This window comes from Pseudophryne corroboree, chromosome 4 (genome assembly GCF_028390025.1).
Source record: "Pseudophryne corroboree isolate aPseCor3 chromosome 4, aPseCor3.hap2, whole genome shotgun sequence".
Lineage (NCBI taxonomy): Eukaryota > Metazoa > Chordata > Amphibia > Anura > Myobatrachidae > Pseudophryne > Pseudophryne corroboree.
The window spans coordinates 932,212,165-932,234,136 of record NC_086447.1 but is presented as its reverse complement, the minus strand read 5'-3'; the positions used below and the strand labels follow the sequence as shown (position 1 = coordinate 932,234,136).

The window sequence follows — 21,972 nt, the reverse complement described above, 5'->3', positions numbered from 1 at the left end:
CCCCTGTTACTGTACTTCTGTATCTCTGTAAAGCGCTGCGGAATATGTGTGCGCTATATAAATAACTGGTAATAAATAAATAAATAAATAATAAATAAATATCACTGTGTATTACTGCTAGCAACCAAAACATATAACCCCTTGTTACTTTGATGTTTTGTTTGCGCCCTGGTCTCATTACTTGTATCACGTTATCTCTGACTGAATATAAAACTCCCTGACCTGACGTTTGATCTTCCCATGGAAACAAATCTACATTCTATTTGTGTGGTAAATGATGGTATCTGTAGGAGGGAGAGGACTGTCTGGCTTTATTCAAAGCTAAATACAATCTCCAGCTGTCAGGCTCCGGATCCATCATTGTGCCTCGTACATAACACATTACACAAAGCTAGCGACGTTTGCGAGCTGCGCATGAGTCTCGTGTGTCAGGCGTGGTTGGTATCGATCTTCAGGCTTATTACATGTCTAATAATAATAATGTAACATCTGCCTAGATATGAATCTGTGCAGACAAGTGCTGGATTAATACGACTCAGATTCCAGAACATTTGTGGGTTGCTGAATTCATCTCATTAGGTTTTGCGCCGCGGTCTGCACATGTAACGCTGGGTGGACAGTAGCCAGGAGGTGCCATAGAGTAAGTTATACACATTTCAGGGAGACTGTGGAAGCAACATCTTTGCGCCTGGCGCTGTAGGGGGCGTGTACTACTGCTTCTGGGAGGCGTGTCAGGGACAGTCGGCAAGTATGAACTGTAGCGGATCTTGCCACGGGCAAGCAGGACTTTTGCCCGGGGCGCCACCTTCCGGAGGGAGCCGCACCATGGCAAGATCCGCTGCTGCTGTGGTGCCCCCCGCTGCCGCTGCCCCGCTGTCCTGTGAAGGGAAACTAGACGCTACGCGTCTAGTTTCCCTTCGTGGGCTGCCCGCTGTGAAGGGAAACTAGACGCTACGCGTCTAGTTTCCCTTCCTGGAGAGGACCTTAACTGTAATGATGTGCTGTGCGCGTTGACGTTATCGTGCACCGCACAGCAAAGGTCCTCTCCACGAAGGGAACTAGACGCTTAGCGTCTAGTTTTCCTTCGTGGAGAGGACCTTTGTTGTGCGGTGCGCGATGACGTCATCGCGCACCGCACATCCTACTACAGTACAGGGGGCGTAACTGACCACGCCCCCTGTATGAAGCCACACCCCTAATGCCACCCGGGGCGTAAGAAGCCCCGGAACCGGCCCTGAGTATGAACTAAGTAGAATTGCCGAAGCAGATTCAGACTGTCCGTCGGGCCCCTGTGCCGAGTCCAGGAAATACACTTCTAGAGACCGTTTATGAACTACGGAGACAAATTTTGGTCTGTCTGTTCGTTCCGGCATCACCCAAAAACTGCTGGATGAATTTGGATGGTGTTTTCACTATTGTATAGCTTAGTGACCTAGAAGGAATCTGAGGTATGTATGATCTCTATGTGACATCAGGGCATACTTGCCTACCTGACCCTCTCCATGAGGGAGAAAATGCTCTGTTCCTGGACTTTCCTGGTAATGTATGATTGCCATCACCTGTGGTGAGCTGGGTAATTGATAAGAAAGGTGTTTCACCACAGGTGATGGCAATCATACATTACCAGGAAAGTCCAGGAACAGAGCATTTTCTCCCTCATGGAGAGGGTCAGGTAGGCAAGTATGCATCAGGGAGAGGAGCAATAAAGGAAAGACCAGACGCTTGACACTCGGCGTGTGCAGGCTTCTCAAGTCCAAAATTACTATAAGTGCATAAAAATACAAATATTGCAAACCCCGAACACGAACAGTTATATATGTCTGCATATATAAATAAATAGATATATTTACTATACTGTAGATATACAAGTTTCTGTTTCGCTACGACGATAAACATGTTGCAGGGGCAAACGCCCAGGGCTGCAGGCTTAGATCTCAGGACCAGCTGCTTCTCCCATTGGCAGCTTTACATGGCTTGCTCACGAGTTAGTAGCCCCGAGCATCTTTAAAAATTGTGAATATTGGTTACAAAGAAATTTTGTGATCAATGTTGTTTCTTAGCTAAGGTCTGCAAGCCCCTGAGTCTCGCTGCCCCAACTGCAACCATCTGCTCTAATTGTGCTGATGTATGAAGTGAGACTACTGGGATAAGGGTATAATGGTGTGGTTCAGTTGTACCCGTGTAGCCAGCAGGAGCTCGGAGGTCTGACAGTACAATAGCATTGCTGTCTCCCCACCGACATCACATTCCCCCAGCTAGGTGCAGGGATGGATCACTATGTTGGAAACTTGTAACTGGCATCACTTCTCTGTGCTCCCAGAAACCCTACAGATTGTGTGGCGGCTGCAGGCCAGGAGACGCTAGCTTTCACCTGTGTGGAATCTGCCCCAAGAAGGTTATATGGTACGTGGCCATCCACAGCAGCAGTTTAGAGTAGAGCTCAGGAGACGTGAGAAGCTTTGGGGTGTCCTGCAGGAGACTGGCAAGAGAATCCCAAAACTGGGTAGAATCAGACAGATGGCCTGTTGCCAGGGACATTCTAAAAAACTAGTGAGCACATATGCAAGGCCTATAAGAACCTCCTAGTGGGCTTACAGCTTTGGGAGACAAGGGGCTTAGCCAGTAGAAGCACTCATGATGTTATGGATGACAAATATTCTGCTCACTAAATGCTGCTTCTTCTGGCCTACCACAGGTGGTACCAGGGAGGGTGCAATGAGGCCCTCCTGCCTCAGGAACCCATCTTCTCTGCACATCCTGCACCTATGGCTATTATTCCACTGCTTGTTCCCCAAGAGTTGGTTAGTGCCAAACAGGAGCTAAGGAGAGTCCAGTATTACAGAGAAGCCAGACTGCTACAGTGTCAGTTGGAGACAGAAGGGAGCCCCATCACTTGGAAGAGATGGTGCAGACATGAGGAAGACCCATCACTTCACTGGGTGGAGAAAGAAAGGAACCTGACACTGGGGGGAAATGGTACAGCAGGGGTGGGGGAGATGGTACAGCAGGGAGCGCAGTCATGGGGGTGGAGTGGGGGGGTGCTAAAGACATCAGGGAGCTCCATTCTAGAAGGGTGATTGTGGAGACAGGAGGGAGTCCAGTCACTGGGGAGAGATGGTGGAGACAGGAGACAGCACCATACCTTAGTGGAGATGGTGGAAACATGAGGAGGCCCCATCACTGCTGGTAGATGGTGGAGACAGGAGGGAGACCGATCACTAGGGACAGATGGTGGAGACAGGAGGGAGCATTACCCCTGGGTGGAGGTGGTGGAATGAAGATGGTGGAGACAGGAGGGAGGAGACCCATCACTAGGGACAGATGGTGAAGACAGGAGGGAGCATTATCCCTGGGTGGAGATAGTGGAGGCAGGAGGGAAACTCATTGCTAGGGACAGATGGTGGAGACATTAGGGAGCATTATCCCTGGGTGGAGATGGTGGAACGGAGATGGTGGAGGCAGGAGGGAAACTCATCCCTGGAGAAGATGGAATGACACAGTGACTGGCTGAGGGGGGGCTGCAGGAGAGGAAGAAATGTGCACTGTACGTTGAGGCTTTATTGAAAGTGACAAGCAGCCTAGTGCACTGTATTACTATGGGGCTAAGGTGCCTAGTAATGGGGTGTAGGTGTTTTTTGTTTTCTTGCAGTTCTGTTTCATTGTGTTGCTAAAGACAACTAAAGCTTAGTGTTCAATACATAGTTACCTGGTGGTGACTCACAAGTTGCACCAGACACCGAGTCATTGACCAAAGGCCGCTACCTCAGAAGCAGTTGCCATCACAACTGCAAGAAGTTCAGAATGCTGCCAGCAGGGGAGCAGGAGTTTTGCGGGATATCAGGTTCCACCTACTGCTGGGTACGAACACCCCACCGGCTGTCAGGTGTATGGGTCTATGTAATGGTACCCCTGTGTGTGAATGAAATTGTACCTGTTTTCTTCCGGCGTCACCTGCGGCTTTGAGACCTCTCCCGACCTCTTCTTCAGGAGCCTGCGGCAGAAGAACGATCGCCCCGAGGAGGACGCCGCAGACAAAGGAAAGGCAAATGGGCGGTGACAACACGTTTATTTAGATTCGGGGAAAGAAAGTCACCGTTTAATTTGTTATCCAAATGCCGTCTGATAAATCAGCTCTATTCTAACAGACACCTTGCGGAATATTCACATATCGTTTGTATACTATGCATCAGTATTATCACATATCATTAGCTGAATAGGCATAAGTATTATCACATATCATATGCTTGATAGGCATGAGAGTTATCACATATCATCTACTAAATAGGTATGAGAGTTATCACATATCATCTGCTAAATAGGGTTCAGGGACGTTCAAACAGTATGTTAACGCGCCACTGGGTGGCGATATGAACTCAGATAAAAGTAAACCTTAACGTAATACACAATCCGGAGAAGTCCACAAGTGAGTATCTGCAGAGCACAACAAGTATAACCGAACCCGTGGATCCCGTTCCCCAACGTCCGGTGGGGCGGTCAATGAACTCGCCCAGGGTACAAATGGTCTCTGCAGCTTATTGGGTATCTCAGTTCCCTTATATAGCTTCGTAATGTGGGTGGGGTGGGTGCAGCCTATTAATGCTGGGGGTTCAGGTATGACTGTTCCACACTGCCACGGGGAAGTTCTGGTGGCAAACAAAGGGGTGCAAGGGATGTCGGCTGAGGCAATGAAGCTGGAGGTAAGATGCTAGTTTCCCTGCAGTTTCTAATGTATTAGCAGCATGTGGCAGCCTGAGACATTAACTATTAAGATGTTCCATGAGGGCAATTCAGGCGTGCTCTCCTTTGGTGACTACTCCGAGGCAGCAGAGTGTGGGGTTTGGAGTGTCTTGTCTGCGGCATGCAGTGTTTCTGGGGCTTACCCTTTGTCAGATGGGCTGGCAGCGTAGGTGACTTCAGACCCGCTGCGCTGTAGTGGTCAGCGGTGTGGGGCTCCCTTTTCGACGTGGCACACCTGGCCCCCGTCTTCTGCTTCTACAACAGGCGGTGTGCAGCAGCTCAGGGCGCTTGAGTAGGCCTCCCGCTCCGTGCGGCTGGCAGTCAGGTCTCGTCTCTCTCCTTGCGCCGTGCGGCTGGCAGCTCTCTGTTGGAGGCTGTGTGTAGCGCTCTCCCGCTCCGTGCGGCTGGCAGTCAGGTCTCGTCTCTCTCCTTGCGCCGTGCGGCTGGCAGCTCTCTGTTGGCGGCTGTGTGTAGCGCTCTCCCGCTCCGTGCGGCTGGCAGCTCTCTGTTGGCGGCTGTGTGTAGCGCTCTCCCGCTCCGTGCGGCTGGCAGTCAGGTCCCGGCTCTCTCCTTGCGCTGTGCGGCTGGCGGCTCTCTCTTGGCGGCACGGCTCTCATCAGCCGCTTCTACTGCCGCGATCGGTCTGCCTCTCTCTTGCGCGCCAACCCGCCTCCTCTTTTATCCCGGGTCCTCCTTCCTCTTCCCACGCGCTGTCCAGCCAATCAGAGGGGATCCCGGGGCTCCCGCTTTCTGATATGCAGTGGACTGTCCTGGGTCCCAATGCCCCGGCGATTAATAGGTACTCATGATAAGGGGTTTTAACCCTAACAGCGTCCTTCACTAAAGAAGCCTCTCAGGTAGCTCTGGCTGCCATTAGGACTGTATGACATGCAGCAGGGATATCCACACTGGGTATCACATGTTCCCCTGGTAGAATTATGCGTGTCCCCACGCGCTTTCTGCCAAAGTGACTTAACCGTCCTGAGTAACAGTCTTTTGATGACAACATTCACCAATTAAAGGTAATCAAATTCGGCATGAACATATTTACATGTGGCACATTATATATTCTATTCTCGGTAGCGCAAGGGCAGAACGCCTTTAGTGCTGCGTTCTGACCTCCTGACACCGATTACATTAGATTCAGTTTCAAAGTCAGAGATACCTGAAGAAAGACACTGTCTGTCGCTGGTGAGTTCATCATCTGATAACTCTGGGGCGATGTGCTGGGCACTGGGGAAAGGTAATGCGCCCCCCATAAACATTAACAACTTAATGGGGTCATCCAGTGGTATCCCTCCCAGGGGCTCCCATCCCTCCGCCACAGGACTCCTCTCCCTCTGCGGTACAGATTCTTCGGAAGTACACAACTTCAGTTGGTCACGAGGTACAGTACTGAGTCAGCCATCTTCTCCCTCGATCTGATACGTATACAGGTCATCAGTCGGTACCCTCATGGTGTCGAGTTTACTGGTCCGGCGGCTTTTCTTTCTCCACACTGTCGCCTATCTGTAGAGGCACCGGTCGTGCGTTAGCATTGTAGTTCCTCTCTTGCCGGGCATGCACGACTTCCAGTCGCTTTTCTACAACTTGTCTGGCGGTCTCGATGCGATGCTGGTGCTCTTGCACCCAGTCAGTTTGTGGAGCATTGGGTTCGTCTACCTCTGGAGTCAACTCCAGGTCCTTGGGGAGTCTGCCTTGTCTCCCAAACATCAAATAGAAGGGCGTGAATCCTGTTGAACAATGTTCCGTGTTGTTGTATAGGTACATCATTTCTGGTAAGAGGGTGGCCATCGGCCTCTGACTTCGGCCGAGAGGCTTCGGAGCATCCCTACAACGGTCTGATTGGCCCTCTCGCAGAGACCATTCCCGTGCGGGTGATAGGCCGTGGTCCTCAATTTCCAGCATCCGTACATGGGTTGTCATTCCGAGTTGTTCGCTCGTTGCCGATTTTCGCTACGGAGCGATTAAGGCAAAAATGCGCATGCGCATGGTATGCAGTGCGCATGCGCTAAGTATTTTTGCTAAAAACTTAGTAGATTTACTCACGCCAGAACGAAGATTTTTCATTGTTGAAGTGATCGTTGTGTGATTGACAGGAAGTGGGTGTTTCTGGGCGGAAACTGGCCGTTTTCTGGGAGTGTGCGGAAAAACGCAGGCGTGTCAGACAAAAACGCGGGAGTGTCTAGAGAAACGGAGGAGTGGTAGGCCGGACGCTGGGCGTGTGTGTGACGTCAAACCAGGAACGAAACGGCCTGAACTGATCACTATTTGTGAGTAGGTCTGGAGCTACTCAGAAACTGCTAAGAATTTTCTATTCGCTATTTTGCGAATCTTTCATTCGCTATTCTGCTAAGCTAAGATTCACTCCCAGAGGGCGGCGGCTTAGCGTGTGCAATGCTGCTAAAAGCAGCTAACGAGCGAACAGCTCGGAATGAGGGCCATGGAGCATAGCTGGTGGAATAATTGAGATTCAAAGGCCGGGCCCTGATCCGTCAGGACCCAATCAGGGTATCCGTAAGGCCGGACGAAATGCTTCATGAAGAGTTCGGCTGTCGTCTTTGAGGTTAGATCGCGTGCTGGGACTACGACCAGGAAGCGGCTATAGTGGTCCATAATCGTGAGGGCATTTTGGACACCGGTGGAGCTTGGTTCCAGCTTTACATGGTCCAATACCACCAATTCGGCCGGCCAGCTGCTGAGAATCGGGTGAAGGGGATTTTTCTGGGTGGCTTCGGCTGGGCGTTTCAGGTTGCAACTCACGCAGTCGCGGCACCATCTCTCCACATCAGCCCGCATTCCAATCCAGAAGTACCGCCGCCTCAGAGTTGCCTCCGTTTTCTGCGTCCCGAAGTGGCCGGACTGGTTGTGGTAAGCGGTGAGTAAGAAGCAAGCTTGTTCCTTTGGTACCACGATCTGATGAATGGGCTGATGGGTCCCAGGGTCCAGACTTGTGTGAATGACAAGTCCCTGTCGGAGACTCAGGTGATCGCGGTGTCTCAATAGTTTGATTAACTCTTGATCTACGTTAATTCTCTCTACTCTGGTCAGCCGACCATTTCGGCGGAGAAGTTCTTTGAGGTTCCGAATCACCGAGCTTTCTTCTTGGATCGACTCCCAGTCAAATCCCCCCTTGTCTTGTAGACTTGGTTCAGGCGAGGGGTCTGTGGTAACAACAACAGGGTCGGAGGTGACCATACATCTTTGTGCTTTAGGGGCCTTGAAGACCAGAGTCTCGACGTCTTCAGTCCAATCTCGTTCTTCTTCTTCAACGTCCGCTATGGGCAGGCGGGACAGGGCGTCTGTGTTGCCATTGGATTTCCAGCTGCGATATGTTACTGTGTAGCGGAAGTTGGCCAAGCGTGACAACCATCTCTGCTCCATTGCGCCCAGCCGGGCTGTGGATAGGCGGGCCAAGGGGTTGTTGTCGGTGACAATTACGAACGGGGTGGCAGCCAAGTAATTTTTGAACTTCTCTGTCACGGCCCAGATCAGAGCAAGCAGTTCCAATTTGAACGTGCTGTAGTTTTTGTTATTGCGTTCTGTTTTCCTGAGGCCCCGACTGGCGTAGGCGATCACCCTTTCCTGGCCATCCTGTACTTGCGATAGCACAGCTCCCAGGCCGCGGTGGCTGGCATCAGTATAGACCTTAAAGGGCTTCTCGTAGTCAGGGTAGGCCAGGAGGGGTGCCTCGACAAGTGACCGCTTGAGCTGTTCGAAAGAGGCTTGGTGGTCCTCGGTCCATGCGACCACTGTCGTACTTCGCCTCTCGTGGCCCGATTTTCCACGCAGGAGCTCATGCAGAGGGGAGGCTACTTTAGCAAAGTTCTCAATAAAGCGTCGTTAGTAGCCGACGAACCCCAGGAAGCTGCACACGTCTTTGACGGTCTTTGGTACTTGCCAATCGCGCACCACGCAAATCTTCTCTGGGTCTGGCTTCACCCCCTCAGTGCTCACAGTGTGTCCGAGGTACTGCACTTTCGGCTTCAGGAGGTGGCATTTGGACGGCTTCAACTTCAGGCCACAGCGAGTCAGTTGTCCAAAAACTTCCTCCAAGTGTTTCAGATGGTCCTCGTACGTTTTCGAGAAGATGATCACGTCATCAAGATACAGGAGGACCATCTCGAAGTTGCGATGGCCCAAGCAGTGTTCCATAACCCTCTGGAAAGTGGCAGGGGCATTGCAGAGCCCGAACGGCATCCTATCGAATTCGAATAGGCCCATGGGGGTGGTGAAAGCCATTTTCTCACGATCTTCTGGGGCCATCGGGATCTGCCAGTACCCGCTGGTCAAATCCAAGGTGGAGAAATAGACAGCGGTCTTCAGGGCAGTCAGAGACTACTCAATTCGGGGCAATGGATATGCGTCCTTGTGGTTGACTGCATTCAACCTCCTGTAATCGACGCAGAAACGAAGGCTGCCATCCTTCTTCTTGACAATGACCAGCGGGGTGGCCCACAGGCTGTGGCTCTCTGTGATCACGCCGGACTCTTGCATCTCGCTGATCATTGTTCGTACCGGTTGGTACATGGCCGGTGGGAGCGGCCTGTGTTTCTCTTTGATTGGCGGACTCACTCCGGTGGGGATTTTGTGCTGCACCCCCTCTGCTCTACCAAAGTCAGCTGGATGTTGGCTGAAAGCCCCGGCATTCCTGCATACGACTTGGATAACACCCTCTCGTTGATCTTCTGGTGTATCTGCATCTCCGATTTGAATCTCGTTCCACCAAGGGGTGTCCGTGGTGATTAGGCTGGATTGGCTGGTTATGGTTCTTTGTTGAGTTCCGGGCACGGATCCTCACAACACGTCTTGGAAGTCGACCAACACCACGCTGGCCACTGGGCAGTTTCGAAAGAGCCGGATCGGGTAACTGTGTGGATTGAATACCCGGACTGGAACTCTTCCACGTTCCAACCTCGCCAGTGTCCTGGCCACCGCGAATGGCTGCCGGCCATCAGGGTCACAGGCTTTGATGACTGCTTCGTAATCCCGCCCACCTGGGCCGATTCTGGCTTTACACCATATCACTTGTTCGGTGTTGGGTCGAAGTATAATGGGTTGGCGGTCCGTGATCCTAGCCTTGCCCACCTCTCCTCTGGGGTTAGTGAACCGCTTGTGCCCCTCAAGCAGACACATCGTCTGCTGCATCGTTTTACGGTCTCTCGGGGCCGCTGTCTTCATCTCTATCCTGAGGGCCTCCACCAGGTCGTCGGGGCAATTTCTTAGCACGTTCATCCCCAGGATGACAGGGGGTAGGTGTTCATTACAGGAAGTCGTGATCAGACAGCCTTGATGTTCTAGCCGTGCTCCACCAATAGACAACTCGTACTCCCAGCAGCCACGGAACTGAATTGGTAGGCCATTGCTGGCCAGTAGGCTGAGCCAGGTGGTAGGTGGTGTAACAATCTTGCTCTCTTTCCAGTGTTTCCGGAACTCGGTGAGCTGAATAGTCATCACTTGGGATCCGGTATCTAGGAGAGCTGCCATTTCTACTCCGTTGACCCTGATCTTCAAGTGGGGACACTTGCCCACGTATTGTGGCCACCATTCTGGCGCCGATGGACCTATTTTCGGGGTTCTTCCCGAGGGTCGGTCCCTCGCCTCGGGGTCACATCGTTTAAAGGCTCGACTTCACATTCGCGCTCAATATGCCCACTCAACTTACAGCGTCGACAGATGGGTCTCCCCTGTGCATCAAACTGATCGGTGGGGCGTCGTCCTGTGCCTCGCGGGACGTCCCATTGGCGTCTGTTTCGTCCACCTGAATCACGATGCCAGCCTCCGTGTTTATTTTCGGCCTGTTCCAAGCGATTATCTCGGATTTCTTTCATCATCTCTGTTACGGCACTAGTGAGAGCTCCGATCGGGTCTTGGCTGGTTTGGACCTGCTGAGTGGCGATTCGTTTGGGCTGGCTGGGTTCGGGCATCAAATACAGTTGTGCCTCGTCGCCCTCTTCATCCTCTGTGAGTTCTGAGGTCGCCCCATATTCCGCGTCTGTGTTCTGATTCAACCCCAGTATGTCCATGGAGGTTTCTTTAAATTCGGGGAATGTGTAATTGGGTTTCTGTTTTCTCCACATTCTCAGCTGGGCCCTTGTTGTTTCACTCTTAGCTCCTTCAATAAACAGGTCCGTCAATGTTTCGTCAACATGATCCACTTCCCTAGGAGCTCTAGCTTGGATTGCCCGCATCGCCTCTTGTAATCCCAGAGCAAAGTCTCGCAGGGATTCAGGCGGTCGTTGTTTTTGGGCATATAATCGCCCCTTCAGTTCTGCAATGGACTGGGAGTTATAGATGCTGGCCAGTTTTTTTAGGATTCCTTCTGCCGTCTTTCGGCCTGCGTCCGACCATGATCATGCCTCCCGTAGCGCGGACCCTTTAACTGGCCGATGGCAATCTCTGCCCATTGGTCTTCGCTCAGCGTTTATAACCGGAACATGGAGTGTAACTTTTCCTTGAATTCCCTGAATGAGCTGGTCCCCCATACGCGGTTGTCACCCGAGTATGTGGGAAGCCAGGGGGCCCCGAAATAATACGGCATGGTGATCGGTGCCGTCGGTATTACTGCCGCTTGAGGTGCTGGGTTGGGTGCATCAGGCGCTCTTCTGCGGCTCGGGGTAGAATCCGCAGACTGCGGTTGGTCTCCCGTATCTGGTGCGTCTTGCTACTGTGACATCTCGCCGTTCACAAGGGTATCTGTAATCCTGTTCGTAGACGCCAAGTTGTAATGGTACCCCTGTGTGTGAGTGAAATTGTACTTGTTTTCTTCCGGCATCACCTGCGGCTTTGAGACCTCTCCCGACCTCTTCTTCAGCAGCCTGCGGCAGAAGAACGATCACCCCAAGGAGTACCCCACAGATAAAGGAAAGGTAAATGGGCGGTGACAACACGTTTATTTAGATTAGGGGAAAGAAAGTCACCGTTTAACTTGTTATCCAAATGCCGTCTAATAAATCAGCTCTATTCTAACAGACACCTTGCGGAATATTCACATATCGTTTGTATACTATGCATCAGTATTATCACAAATCATTAGCTGAATAGGCATAAGTATTATCACATATCATATGCTTGATAGGCATGAGAGTTATCACATATCATCTACTAAATAGGCATGAGAGTTATCACATATCATCTGCTAAATAGGGTTCAGGGACGTTCAAACAGTATGTTAACGCGCCACTGGGTGGTGATATGAACTCAGATAAAAGTAAACCTTAACGTAATACACAATCCGGAGAAGTCCACAAGTGAGTATCTGCAGAGCACAACAAATATAACCGAACCCGTGGATCCCGTTCCCCAACGTCCGGTGGGGCGGTCAATGAACTCGCCCAGGGTACAAATGGTCTCTGCAGCTTATTGGGTATCTCAGTTCCCTTATATAGCTTCGTAATGTGGGTGGGGTGGGTGCAGCCTATTAATGCTGGGGGTTCAGGTATGACTGTTCCACACTGCCACGGGGAAGTTCTGGTGGCAAACAAAGGGGTGCAAGGGATGTCGGCTGAGGCAATGAAGCTGGAGGTAAGATGCTAGTTTCCCTGCAGTCTCTAATGTATTAGCAGCATGTGGCAGCCTGAGACATTAACTTTTAAGGTGATCCCTGAGGACAATTCAGGCGTGCTCTCCTTTGGTGACTACTGCGAGGCAGCGGAGTGTGGGGTTTGGAGTGTCTTGTTGTCTGCGGCATGCAGTGTTTCTGGGGCTTACCCTTTGTCAGATGAGCTGGCAGCGTAGGTGACTTCAGACCCGCTGCGCTGTAGTGGTCAGCGGTGTGGGGCTCCCTTTCGACGTGGCACACCTGGCCCCCGTCTTCTGCTTCTACAACAGGCGGTGTGCAGCAGCTCAGGGCGCTTGAGTAGCAGGGACGTGCGGTGAGCTAAATGGCTCAGAAGGCACTGGCTAACACCAGAGCCAGATTTACATGCAATATATAAGCCAAATGGTACATCTGGGCATTATACACAGGTGCAGCATTATAAACTCCTGGAAATCTGGTGAGTTTTGATTAGAGATGTGTGGAAAGGATACACAGGTGAGGCACTGCCTCACCTGCCATAGACTTTTTACTCCAAAGTTTGGGCTATAAAAATTATTAGAATAATGCAAAGAAGATATTTCTAACAAATTATCAGTATTTTTCATATATTTTATTCAGTCAAAACTCTGGTTTAAACATAAATATGACAGGAAAGGATCTGCCTCACCTGCCTCACCCCACCGCATGTCACTGTTGAGTAGGCCTCCCACTCTGTGCGGCTGGCAATCAGGTCTCGTCTCTCTCCTTGCGCCGTGCGGCTGGCGGCTGTGTGTAGCGCTCTCCCGCTCCGTGCGGCTGGCAGTCAGGTCCCGGCTCTCTCCTTGCACTGTGCGGCTGGCGGCTCTCTCCTGGCGGCACGGCTCTCATCAGCCGCTTCTACTGCCGCGATCGGTCTGCCTCTCTCTTGCGCGCCAACCCGCCTCCTCTTTTATCCCGGGTCCTCCTTCCTCTTCCCGCGCGCTGTCCAGCCAATCAGAGGGGATCCCGGGGCTCCCGCTTTCTGATATGCAGTGGAGGGTCCTGGGTCCCAATGCCCCGGCGGTCAATAGGTACTCATGATAAGGGGTTTTAACCCTAACAGCGTCCTTCACTAAAGAAGCCTCTCGGGTGGCTCTGGCTGCCATTAGGACTGTATGACATGCAGCAGGGATATCCACACTGGGTATCACATCTACATTGCGTCTAACAGGACATGGTTTTGTGCTGTCACAAGATACAACAAAACTGCTAATTACAACAGACTCCGAGACAGGTTATAACAGACAGAGGGTGAATGTATGAAGGTAGTAAAAGTGCGATGAATATGACAAAAAGGATCAATGGTGTAATATGCTATAAAAATGTCAAATTGCCACCACACGGAGTTATAATAAACTGGTTATTATAATTCGTGGCTCTAAAGAATAAAGACTGACAATACAATGCAGTCCCAGCCTCATCGCTCATGAAACCCGGTGTTAGTAAGAATGACTGATGCGCCTGTAATATTGTGATCGCTGTCAGTCATTGTGGAGACGTCTTACTGATGTAGATCCACAGAATGCGGGCAGTGGGTGTGAGGGTGCTCCCTGGCGTTCCAAGTCACAGAATTCTCAGTGCGGTCTATAGGTCTGTTGGGCAATGTGCTGGAATTTTGAGTTTTTACATGAACATCAATATCTGCGATTCAGTTTCCAAAACATTTCAGCTTCGTTTTGGTAAAATGTCAAATGCAAGATGTAAAAGTATTCTGAGAGATGCACATTGCAGAATAAAGTATTTTCTAAGATATAAGTTAATATGATGAAGGTGACAATGCTTCATGTATAGAATAGAAGCATAACAAAAGGACTTACAGTAAGAAAAACAGAAACCAAAAACTATTGTACTATGGCGGAGAGACCTTCAATAGCAGGTGACATCAGGATAGTATCAGCATTACTTTAATGCCACTCTCCTATTCACTGTGAGGCCAGTTAAGAAGCGTCTGTGTATATGCTAATTAGTTGTAGAACACGTTAGTCCCTTGTGTTCTTTAGTGTTACAGTTCTGGATGACCTATCAGATATGGTCGCTCCCTGATTATGAATATGCATGGAGGTCCTCCAGACGTGGATTATAAAATGATTTGCTTTGATTTACCTTCCCTTAAAGAAATGTAAAGATCTGGAATGGTCACGTTGGGCCTGAACCTGAGTCGCATGTAATGTGAACGCAGTTTCTGACACCTGCGGCAAACGGAATGTAAATTAAATGCTAATGTGACCATACCGTACAACACGTATCTATGTGATCCATGTGATCGCAGCGCCCCACTTCTCCATTCCAGAGAGAGCAACCTACAAGTATCAGCAACACTTACACCTTCACGTTGGGTGCAGGAGATTTGTCTGCGTTTGTTGTCCACTTTGCTGAATACCCTCAAGAATCATCCTGCGGGAGAGTCCCTTTTCAAACTCTTATCTCCCACTGCCCTGCATTATAAATCAAATCTCCCGATTCTTTGGATTCTTCACTGCAGCCAGGAGTCCACCATGGAATTTCAGGGCAAGGACAGCGATTTGCTGGAGTCACTATGACTTCTGTTAGAGCTAATCAGCCTCTGCTGTTGACTATCAGCAAATCTTTGTGGGACCCCCGGCAGGATAGAAGAACACAGTTGCCTGACCCCTGCAATCTGCCTTCTTATCTCAAGAAGACACAGATTGCAGGGGTCAGGCATCAATAAATGAAATTCTCTTCTGGAAACTACAGTTAAAAACAAGTAATATTGTTTATGGACAATACTTTAGGATGTCATAATAAGTCGCTTGTACATTATAATTCTGTCTTCACATCCGCCATTTCTCCAATGCTGTGGGCTCATACAGGTATGTACTAAATTCAGGGAGCGCCTGCAGTCTAGGATGGGGGGTATTTTATTTGTTATTGGACAGTTCCTCCATTGTGACTGTGTCATGTGCACAGAAAGGAGCATCTGTGGCAGATTTATCACTGATCAGGTATTTCTCATCTCATCGGCAGTCAGAGATCAGCAGAACAAGGAGAGGCTCCTGAGAGCTGTTCACACATTCAGGGATAAGATTCGGCAGATCTGTTCTACTTCTACTCATCAGTCACACAGCAATTTCCCCGGACAGCGCGAGGTTAGTAGCACTCTCTCCCCTTACTGCTGACTGTGGGGTAATTCAGACCTGATCGTAGCAGCAAATTTGTTAGCAGTTGGGCAAAACCATGTGCTCTGCAGGGGGGGGCAGATGTAACATGTGCAGAGAGAGTTACATTTGGGTGGGGTATATTGTTTCTGTGCAGGGTAAATACTGGCTGCTTTATTTTACACTGCAATTTAGATTTCAGTTTGAACACACCTCACCCAAATCTAACTCTCTCTGCACATGTTACATCTGCCCCCCCTCCCCCTGCAGTGCAGCATGGTTTTGCCTAACTGCTAACAAATTTGCTGCTACGATCAGGTCTGAATTACCCCCTGTCTTCTACGGCGAAATGTAATTACAATTTCAATACCTGTGATGTAATGGTGGAAGACATCGATGTTCAGATAATCTGAACAAACGGGAACCTTACAAACAGTTTTGATCGCTTGAAAAAGTCTAATAATAAAACAGATATAGGCGGTGATCTACCGAACACCAGCGACGTATTTCCAATTATTGTAAAATCAATCTTAATCACCAAGAAAACATGTTAATTAATTGTTAGACTTCTCTAATCTGCTAAACAGCAATTATCTTTCAAAAGCGAAGTGTGATCATCCTCATTGATTTGTTGGGAAAATAAAGGGTTTTATGTCACATCAGAGCTCTTTCCATTGATTTCAATGGCCCATCAATTTCAACAAGGTTGTAAACTAAATGTCATAAATTAAATGTATGGGCCAATTGAAATGAATGGCATTCTGCAGCATTGTTAATAGGTCACCACATTAATGGAAATTCAGTTAATCAGTACTGATGTGGGATTAAAGCAGGGAGTCACAAGACCAGTGTGCTAAATCACATGTGATTGGCTGACAGCGAGTCGGGGGCATAATGGTGGACAGTGTTATTGTGCCAGGGTCCCAGTTGTCTTCCTAATCCTGGCCACTTTGAGGAGGCTGATGGTCTTTGGGAGGGAGACACACCGTTTTTTGTTCTGCTTTTTTTGCAGCCTGCATCCCTCCCTCAAAGAGTCCCCAGCAACATGTCCAGGGATGGCTATCACTGTGACAAGTCCCCAGCAACATGTCCAGGGATGGCTATCACCGTGACAAGTCCCCAGCAACATGTCCAGGGATGGCTATCACCGTGACAAGTCCCCAGCAACATGTCCGGGGATGGCTATCACCGTGACAAGTCCCCAGCAACATGTCCGAGGATGGCTATCACCGTGACAAGTCCCCAGCAACATGTCCAGGGATGGCTATCACCGTGACAAGTCCCCAGCAACATGTCCAGGGATGGCTATCACCGTGACAAGTCCCCAGCAACATGTCCAGGGATGGCTATCACCGTGACAAGTCCCCAGCAACATGTCCAGGGATGGCTATCACCGTGACAAGTCCCCAGCAACATGTCCAGGGATGGCTATCACCGTGACAAGTCCCCAGCAACATGTCCAGGGATGGCTATCACGTGACAAGTCCCCAGCAACATGTCCAGGGATGGCTATCACCGTGACAAGTCCCCAGCAACATGTCCAGGGATGGCTATCACGTGACAAGTCCCCAGCAACATGTCCAGGGATGGCTATCACCGTGACAAGTCCCCAGCAACATGTCCAGGGATGGCTATCACCGTGACAAGTCCCCAGCAACATGTCCAGGGATGGCTATCACCGTGACAAGTCCCCAGCAACATGTCCAGGGATGGCTATCACCGTGACACGTCCCCAGCAACATGTCCAGGGATGGCTATCACCGTGACTAGTCCCCAGCAACATGTCCAGGGATGGCTATCACCGTGACAAGTCCCCAGCAACATGTCCAGGGATGGCTATCACCGTAACAAGTCCCCAGCAACATGTCCAGGGATGGCTATCACCGTGACAAGTCCCCAGCAACATGTCCAGGGATGGCTATCACCGTGACAAGTCCCCAGCAACATGTCCAGGGATGGCTATCACCGTGACAAGTCCCCAGCAACATGTCCAGGGATGGCTATCACCGTGACAAGTCCCCAGCAACATGTCCAGGGATGGCTATCACCGTGACAAGTCCCCAGCAACATGTCCAGGGATGGCTATCACCGTGACAAGTCCCCAGCAACATGTCCAGGGATGGCTATCACCGTGACAAGTCCCCAGCAACATGTCCAGGGATGGCTATCACCGTGACAAGTCCCCAGCAACATGTCCAGGGATGGCTATCACCGTGACAAGTCCCCAGCAACATGTCCAGGGATGGCTATCACCGTGACAAGTCCCCAGCAACATGTCCAGGGATGGCTATCACCGTGACAAGTCCCCAGCAACATGTCCAGGGATGGCTATCACCGTGACAAGTCCCCAGCAACATGTTCAGGGATGGCTATCACCGTGACAAGTCCCCAGCAACATGTCCAGGGATGGCTATCACCGTGACAAGTCCCCAGCAACATGTCCAGGGATGGCTATCACCGTGACAAGTCCCCAGCAACATGTCCAGGGATGGCTATCACCGTGACAAGTCCCCAGCAACATGTCCAGGGATGGCTATCACCGTGACAAGTCCCCAGCAACATGTCCAGGGATGGCTATCACCGTGACAAGTCCCCAGCAACATGTCCAGGGATGGCTATCACCGTGACAAGTCCCCAGCAACATGTCCAGGGAAGGCTATCACCGTGACATGTCCCCAGCAACATATCCAGGGATGGCTATCACCGTGACAAGTCCCCAGCAACATGTCCAGGGATGGCTATCACCGTGACAAGTCCCCAGCAACATGTCCAGGGATGGCTATCACCGTGACAAGTCCCCAGCAACATGTCCAGGGATGGCTATCACCGTGACAAGTCCCCACGCTTGTCGGCCTCCCTATTTTAGTGGAAACCTGCCCAGATTGACTGCTACTGTCTGCCACTACTACAGTCAGCGATTTGCACAGGCTCTGCCAGTCAGAGCTCTGCACAGGCTCTGTCAATCAGATCTCTGCACAGGCTCTTCCAATCAGAGTTCTGCACAGGCTCTGCCAATCAGAGCTCTGCACAGGCTCCTCCAGTCCCTCCTCTGACTTTCTCTGCTGCCCTCTGACCTCCGCTGCTGCTCTCTCCCAGCTGTGCCTGCATTAACAAGGTCCCCAGCGTTGCACAGCGCCCAATTGTATCCCCACCACCGGCGATTCCATGTCCACCAGGCAGAAATTAGTATTGCAAAAAAAACCACCCAAAAAGACAAGTAAACAAAGGATTTGAAAACATGCCGGAAGCAAGTGGCAGGCGGACCCCCCTAAGGTTCCACAGGGACTCAGTCGCCATTACCGATACTGCCTTGTCGATAAACCATCACTGGTGCTAATGGCAAAGTCACACTAAAGGGGAACTCAGCAGCGGTAATTTACAGCGGGTGAAAAAGAGTGGGAGCATCAGATTTTAACGCCCGGGTTTATTCAATTAGAGCCTCTTTTTCTCGTCTGGTAAATTACCGTGTTAACATGCATTAACTCATAGAATCCGGGATAAGTTTCTGGACTTATGGGTTAATATGGTCGTGGTACCCACAAACAGGCTATTTAATAGGATAATTGAATAGCCCGCTGCTTCAATTCGCCTGCTGTAAATTACCGCGGCTAATTGAATTCCCCCCTAATTCTGATCAACAGAATCACTGAGCAGTTTGGCGACACACGGTATTAATTCCTCATTAGAAAGCTACTGTTGGCGACAGGCGTTCTCTCTTACACATTCTCGAGACTGCAGGTGTGGCTCACACAGTGACTGCTTCCCATCTGTGTGAGACAGCCGCACTCTATGCAGTGTGAACGTTATCTGAGTCACATAATCCTGTACACATGAATGTTCTGCAGGTGCATTACGGTCACAGAGAAATGGCTGGAACAGAGAACGCTTCAGACGTACAGAACACGGCCTCTCGGGCTCACTCGCCAGTCCTGATAGCGAGAGACGTCATGGCCAGTATTGAGCAAGGAAGACATTGCGATGATGATGGGGGACCGGGACCTTTCCAGCCGAAAAGCGGCAGAATTTCTCTCCATCATGGGCTGCCCAGAAAAAAAACATATAAGGACCCTCAGAAGCAAACGTACAGCGGAGACCTGCTAGAGAAACACGCTGCCAGCTTTACGCGTTTCACCAAGCCTGGTCAGCCGCGACTGCTGAGGAAGCCGGCTCAGTCTGTCCTCTCACAGTACAGATACTACACAGCTCCCGCCAAGAGGAAGACCACAAACCCACTATCGCCACCGGGGGACAAACGTCACATGGCCCGTGAGACGCAGCTGTACAGGTGACGTACCACAGTGTCCCAAATACATTCATACTGCTGCCTACACACGTAAGGGGGAATATGTGGTCACAGTGACAGAGATTGGTGTTACTTATTTTCTCTAACGTCCTAGTGGATGCTGGGGACTCCGTAAGGACCATGGGGAATAGACGGGCTCCGCAGGAGACAGGGCACTTTAAGAAAGAATTAGGAATACTGGTGTGCACTGGCTCCTCCCTCTATGTCCCTCCTCCAGACCTCAGTTAGAATCTGTGCCCGGACGAGCTGGGTGCTACTTGGTGAGCTCTCCTGAGCTTGCTAATAAGAAAGTATTTTGTTAGGATTTTTTATTTTCAGAGAGATCTGCTGGCAACAGGCTCTCTGCTACGTGGGACTGAGGGGAGAGAAGCAGCCCTACTAACTGCGGATAGGTCATGCTTCTTAGGCTACTGGACACCATTAGCTCCAGAGGGATCGAACACAGGAACGCACCCTTGGTCATCCGATCCCGGAGCCGCGCCGCCGTCCCCCTCGCAGAGCCAGAAGCCGGCGTGTGAAGCAAGAAGACGTCAAAAGCGGCGGCAGAAGACTCCAGTCTTCATATGAGGTAGCGCACAGCACTGCAGCTGTGCGTCATTGCTCCCACATTACACCCACACACTCCGGTCACTGTAGGGTGCAGGGCGCAGGGGGGGGCGCCCTGGGCAGCAATTAGAGACCTCTTGGCAAAGTGGGCATACATACAGTTGGGCACTGTATATATGCATGAGCCCCCGCCAATATTTTACACAAAATCGCGGGACAGAAGCCCGCCGCTGAGGGGGCGGGGCTTCTTTCTCAGCACTCACCAGCGCCATTTTCTCTCCACAGCTCCGCTGAGAGGAAGCTCCCCAGGCTCTCCCCTGCAGAAGCACGATAGAAGAGGGTGAAAAGAGAGGGGGGGCACATAAATTTGGCGTAAAAACAATATATACAGCAGCTACTGGGTTAACACTACATTACTGTGTGATTCCTGGGTCATATAGCGCTGGGGTGTGTGCTGGCATACTCTCTCTCTGTCTCTCCAAAGGGCCTTGTGGGGGAACTGTCTACAAATAGAGCATCCCCTGTGTGTGTGGTGTGTCGGTACGTGTGTGTCGACATGTCTGAGGTAAAAGGCTCCCCTAAGGAGGAGATGGAGCTAATATGTGTGTGAGAGGGTGTCTCCGTCGACAACGCCGACACCTGTTTGGATATGTGTAAGTGCTAAGGTGAATTTATTGCACAAAAGATTAGAGAACAGACAGGGAATCTACCCATGTCTGTCCCTATGGCGCAGAGACCTTCAGAGTCTCACAATGCTCACTATCCAAAATAATAGACACTGATATCGACACGGAGTTTGACTCCAGTGTCGACTACGATAATGCAAAGTTACAGCCAAAATGGCAGAAAAGTATTCAATATATGATTATTGTAATAAAAGATGATTTGCATATCACTGATGACTGATCTGTCCCTGACACAAGGGTACACATTTTAAGGGGAAGAAAGCTGAGGTAAATTTCCCTCCTCTCATGAGGAAAAAGAGCGGGAATCTCCAGACAAGAGACTGCAGCTTCCCACAAGGAATTCTCAGCAGTATCCTTTCCCCACTAGGGCCAGGATGTGATGGGAATCTTCTCCTAGGGTTTCACGTTTGCCCAAAAGGTAGCCCTAGCTATTCTCAGGGATCCTGCAGATAGCGTGCACATTTTGGTACACTATTCAGACCGGCGATTGTGTCGGCATGGGTTTATAGCGCTGTGGCGGCGTGGACAGGTACCTTATCAGCAGAAATTGAGACCCTAGTATGTATATATATGTATATATATATGTATATATAGATATATATATATATATATATATATTAAAGATGCTGTCTTAAGAGATATATATCATAAAACATGCCCAAAGAGACATGAGTATACTGGGTCCCAGAGGCAAAGCTATGTCGATTTCTGCTTGACGTATCCTGTAGAATATGCAATGGACAGATGATGCCAACTTAAGTGGCATATGGAAGGCTGAGGATTGTGTGGAGAAAGGTTCTCGGACCTGGTCTCCACAGCTATAGCTGGTAATTCTGATATTTTACCTTATATTCCTGCACAGCCTAGGAAAGCACGTCATTATCAAATGCAGCCTTTCGAACAAAGAAACAAGAAAGTCCGAGGTGCGTCCTTTCTTGCCAGAGGAGGGGGCAGAGGAAACCAGCTGCACAACACAGCTAGTTCCCAGGAACAGAAGTCCTCCCCGGCCTCTACGAAAATCCACCG

At 50.3% G+C, this 21,972-nt stretch overlaps 1 protein-coding gene across 12 annotated transcripts in view; it reads left to right on the top strand.

Annotated features, from left to right (window-relative positions):
- LOC134910737 (spermatogenesis-associated protein 7-like) overlaps nucleotides 1-21,972 on the top strand; it is a 402,706-nt gene that overhangs the window by 318,452 nt on the left and 62,282 nt on the right. For all 12 annotated transcript variants that reach the window (XR_010176279.1, XM_063919092.1, XM_063919087.1 and 9 more), the window contains 2 exons: nucleotides 15,281-15,402; nucleotides 19,257-19,696. Coding sequence is in view for 11 of the 12 variants with exons in the window: in XM_063919092.1 (XP_063775162.1) it covers nucleotides 15,281-15,402; nucleotides 19,257-19,696 (562 nt within the window). In the remaining variant the exon portion in view is untranslated. The remainder of the gene's footprint in view (nucleotides 1-15,280; nucleotides 15,403-19,256; nucleotides 19,697-21,972) is intronic.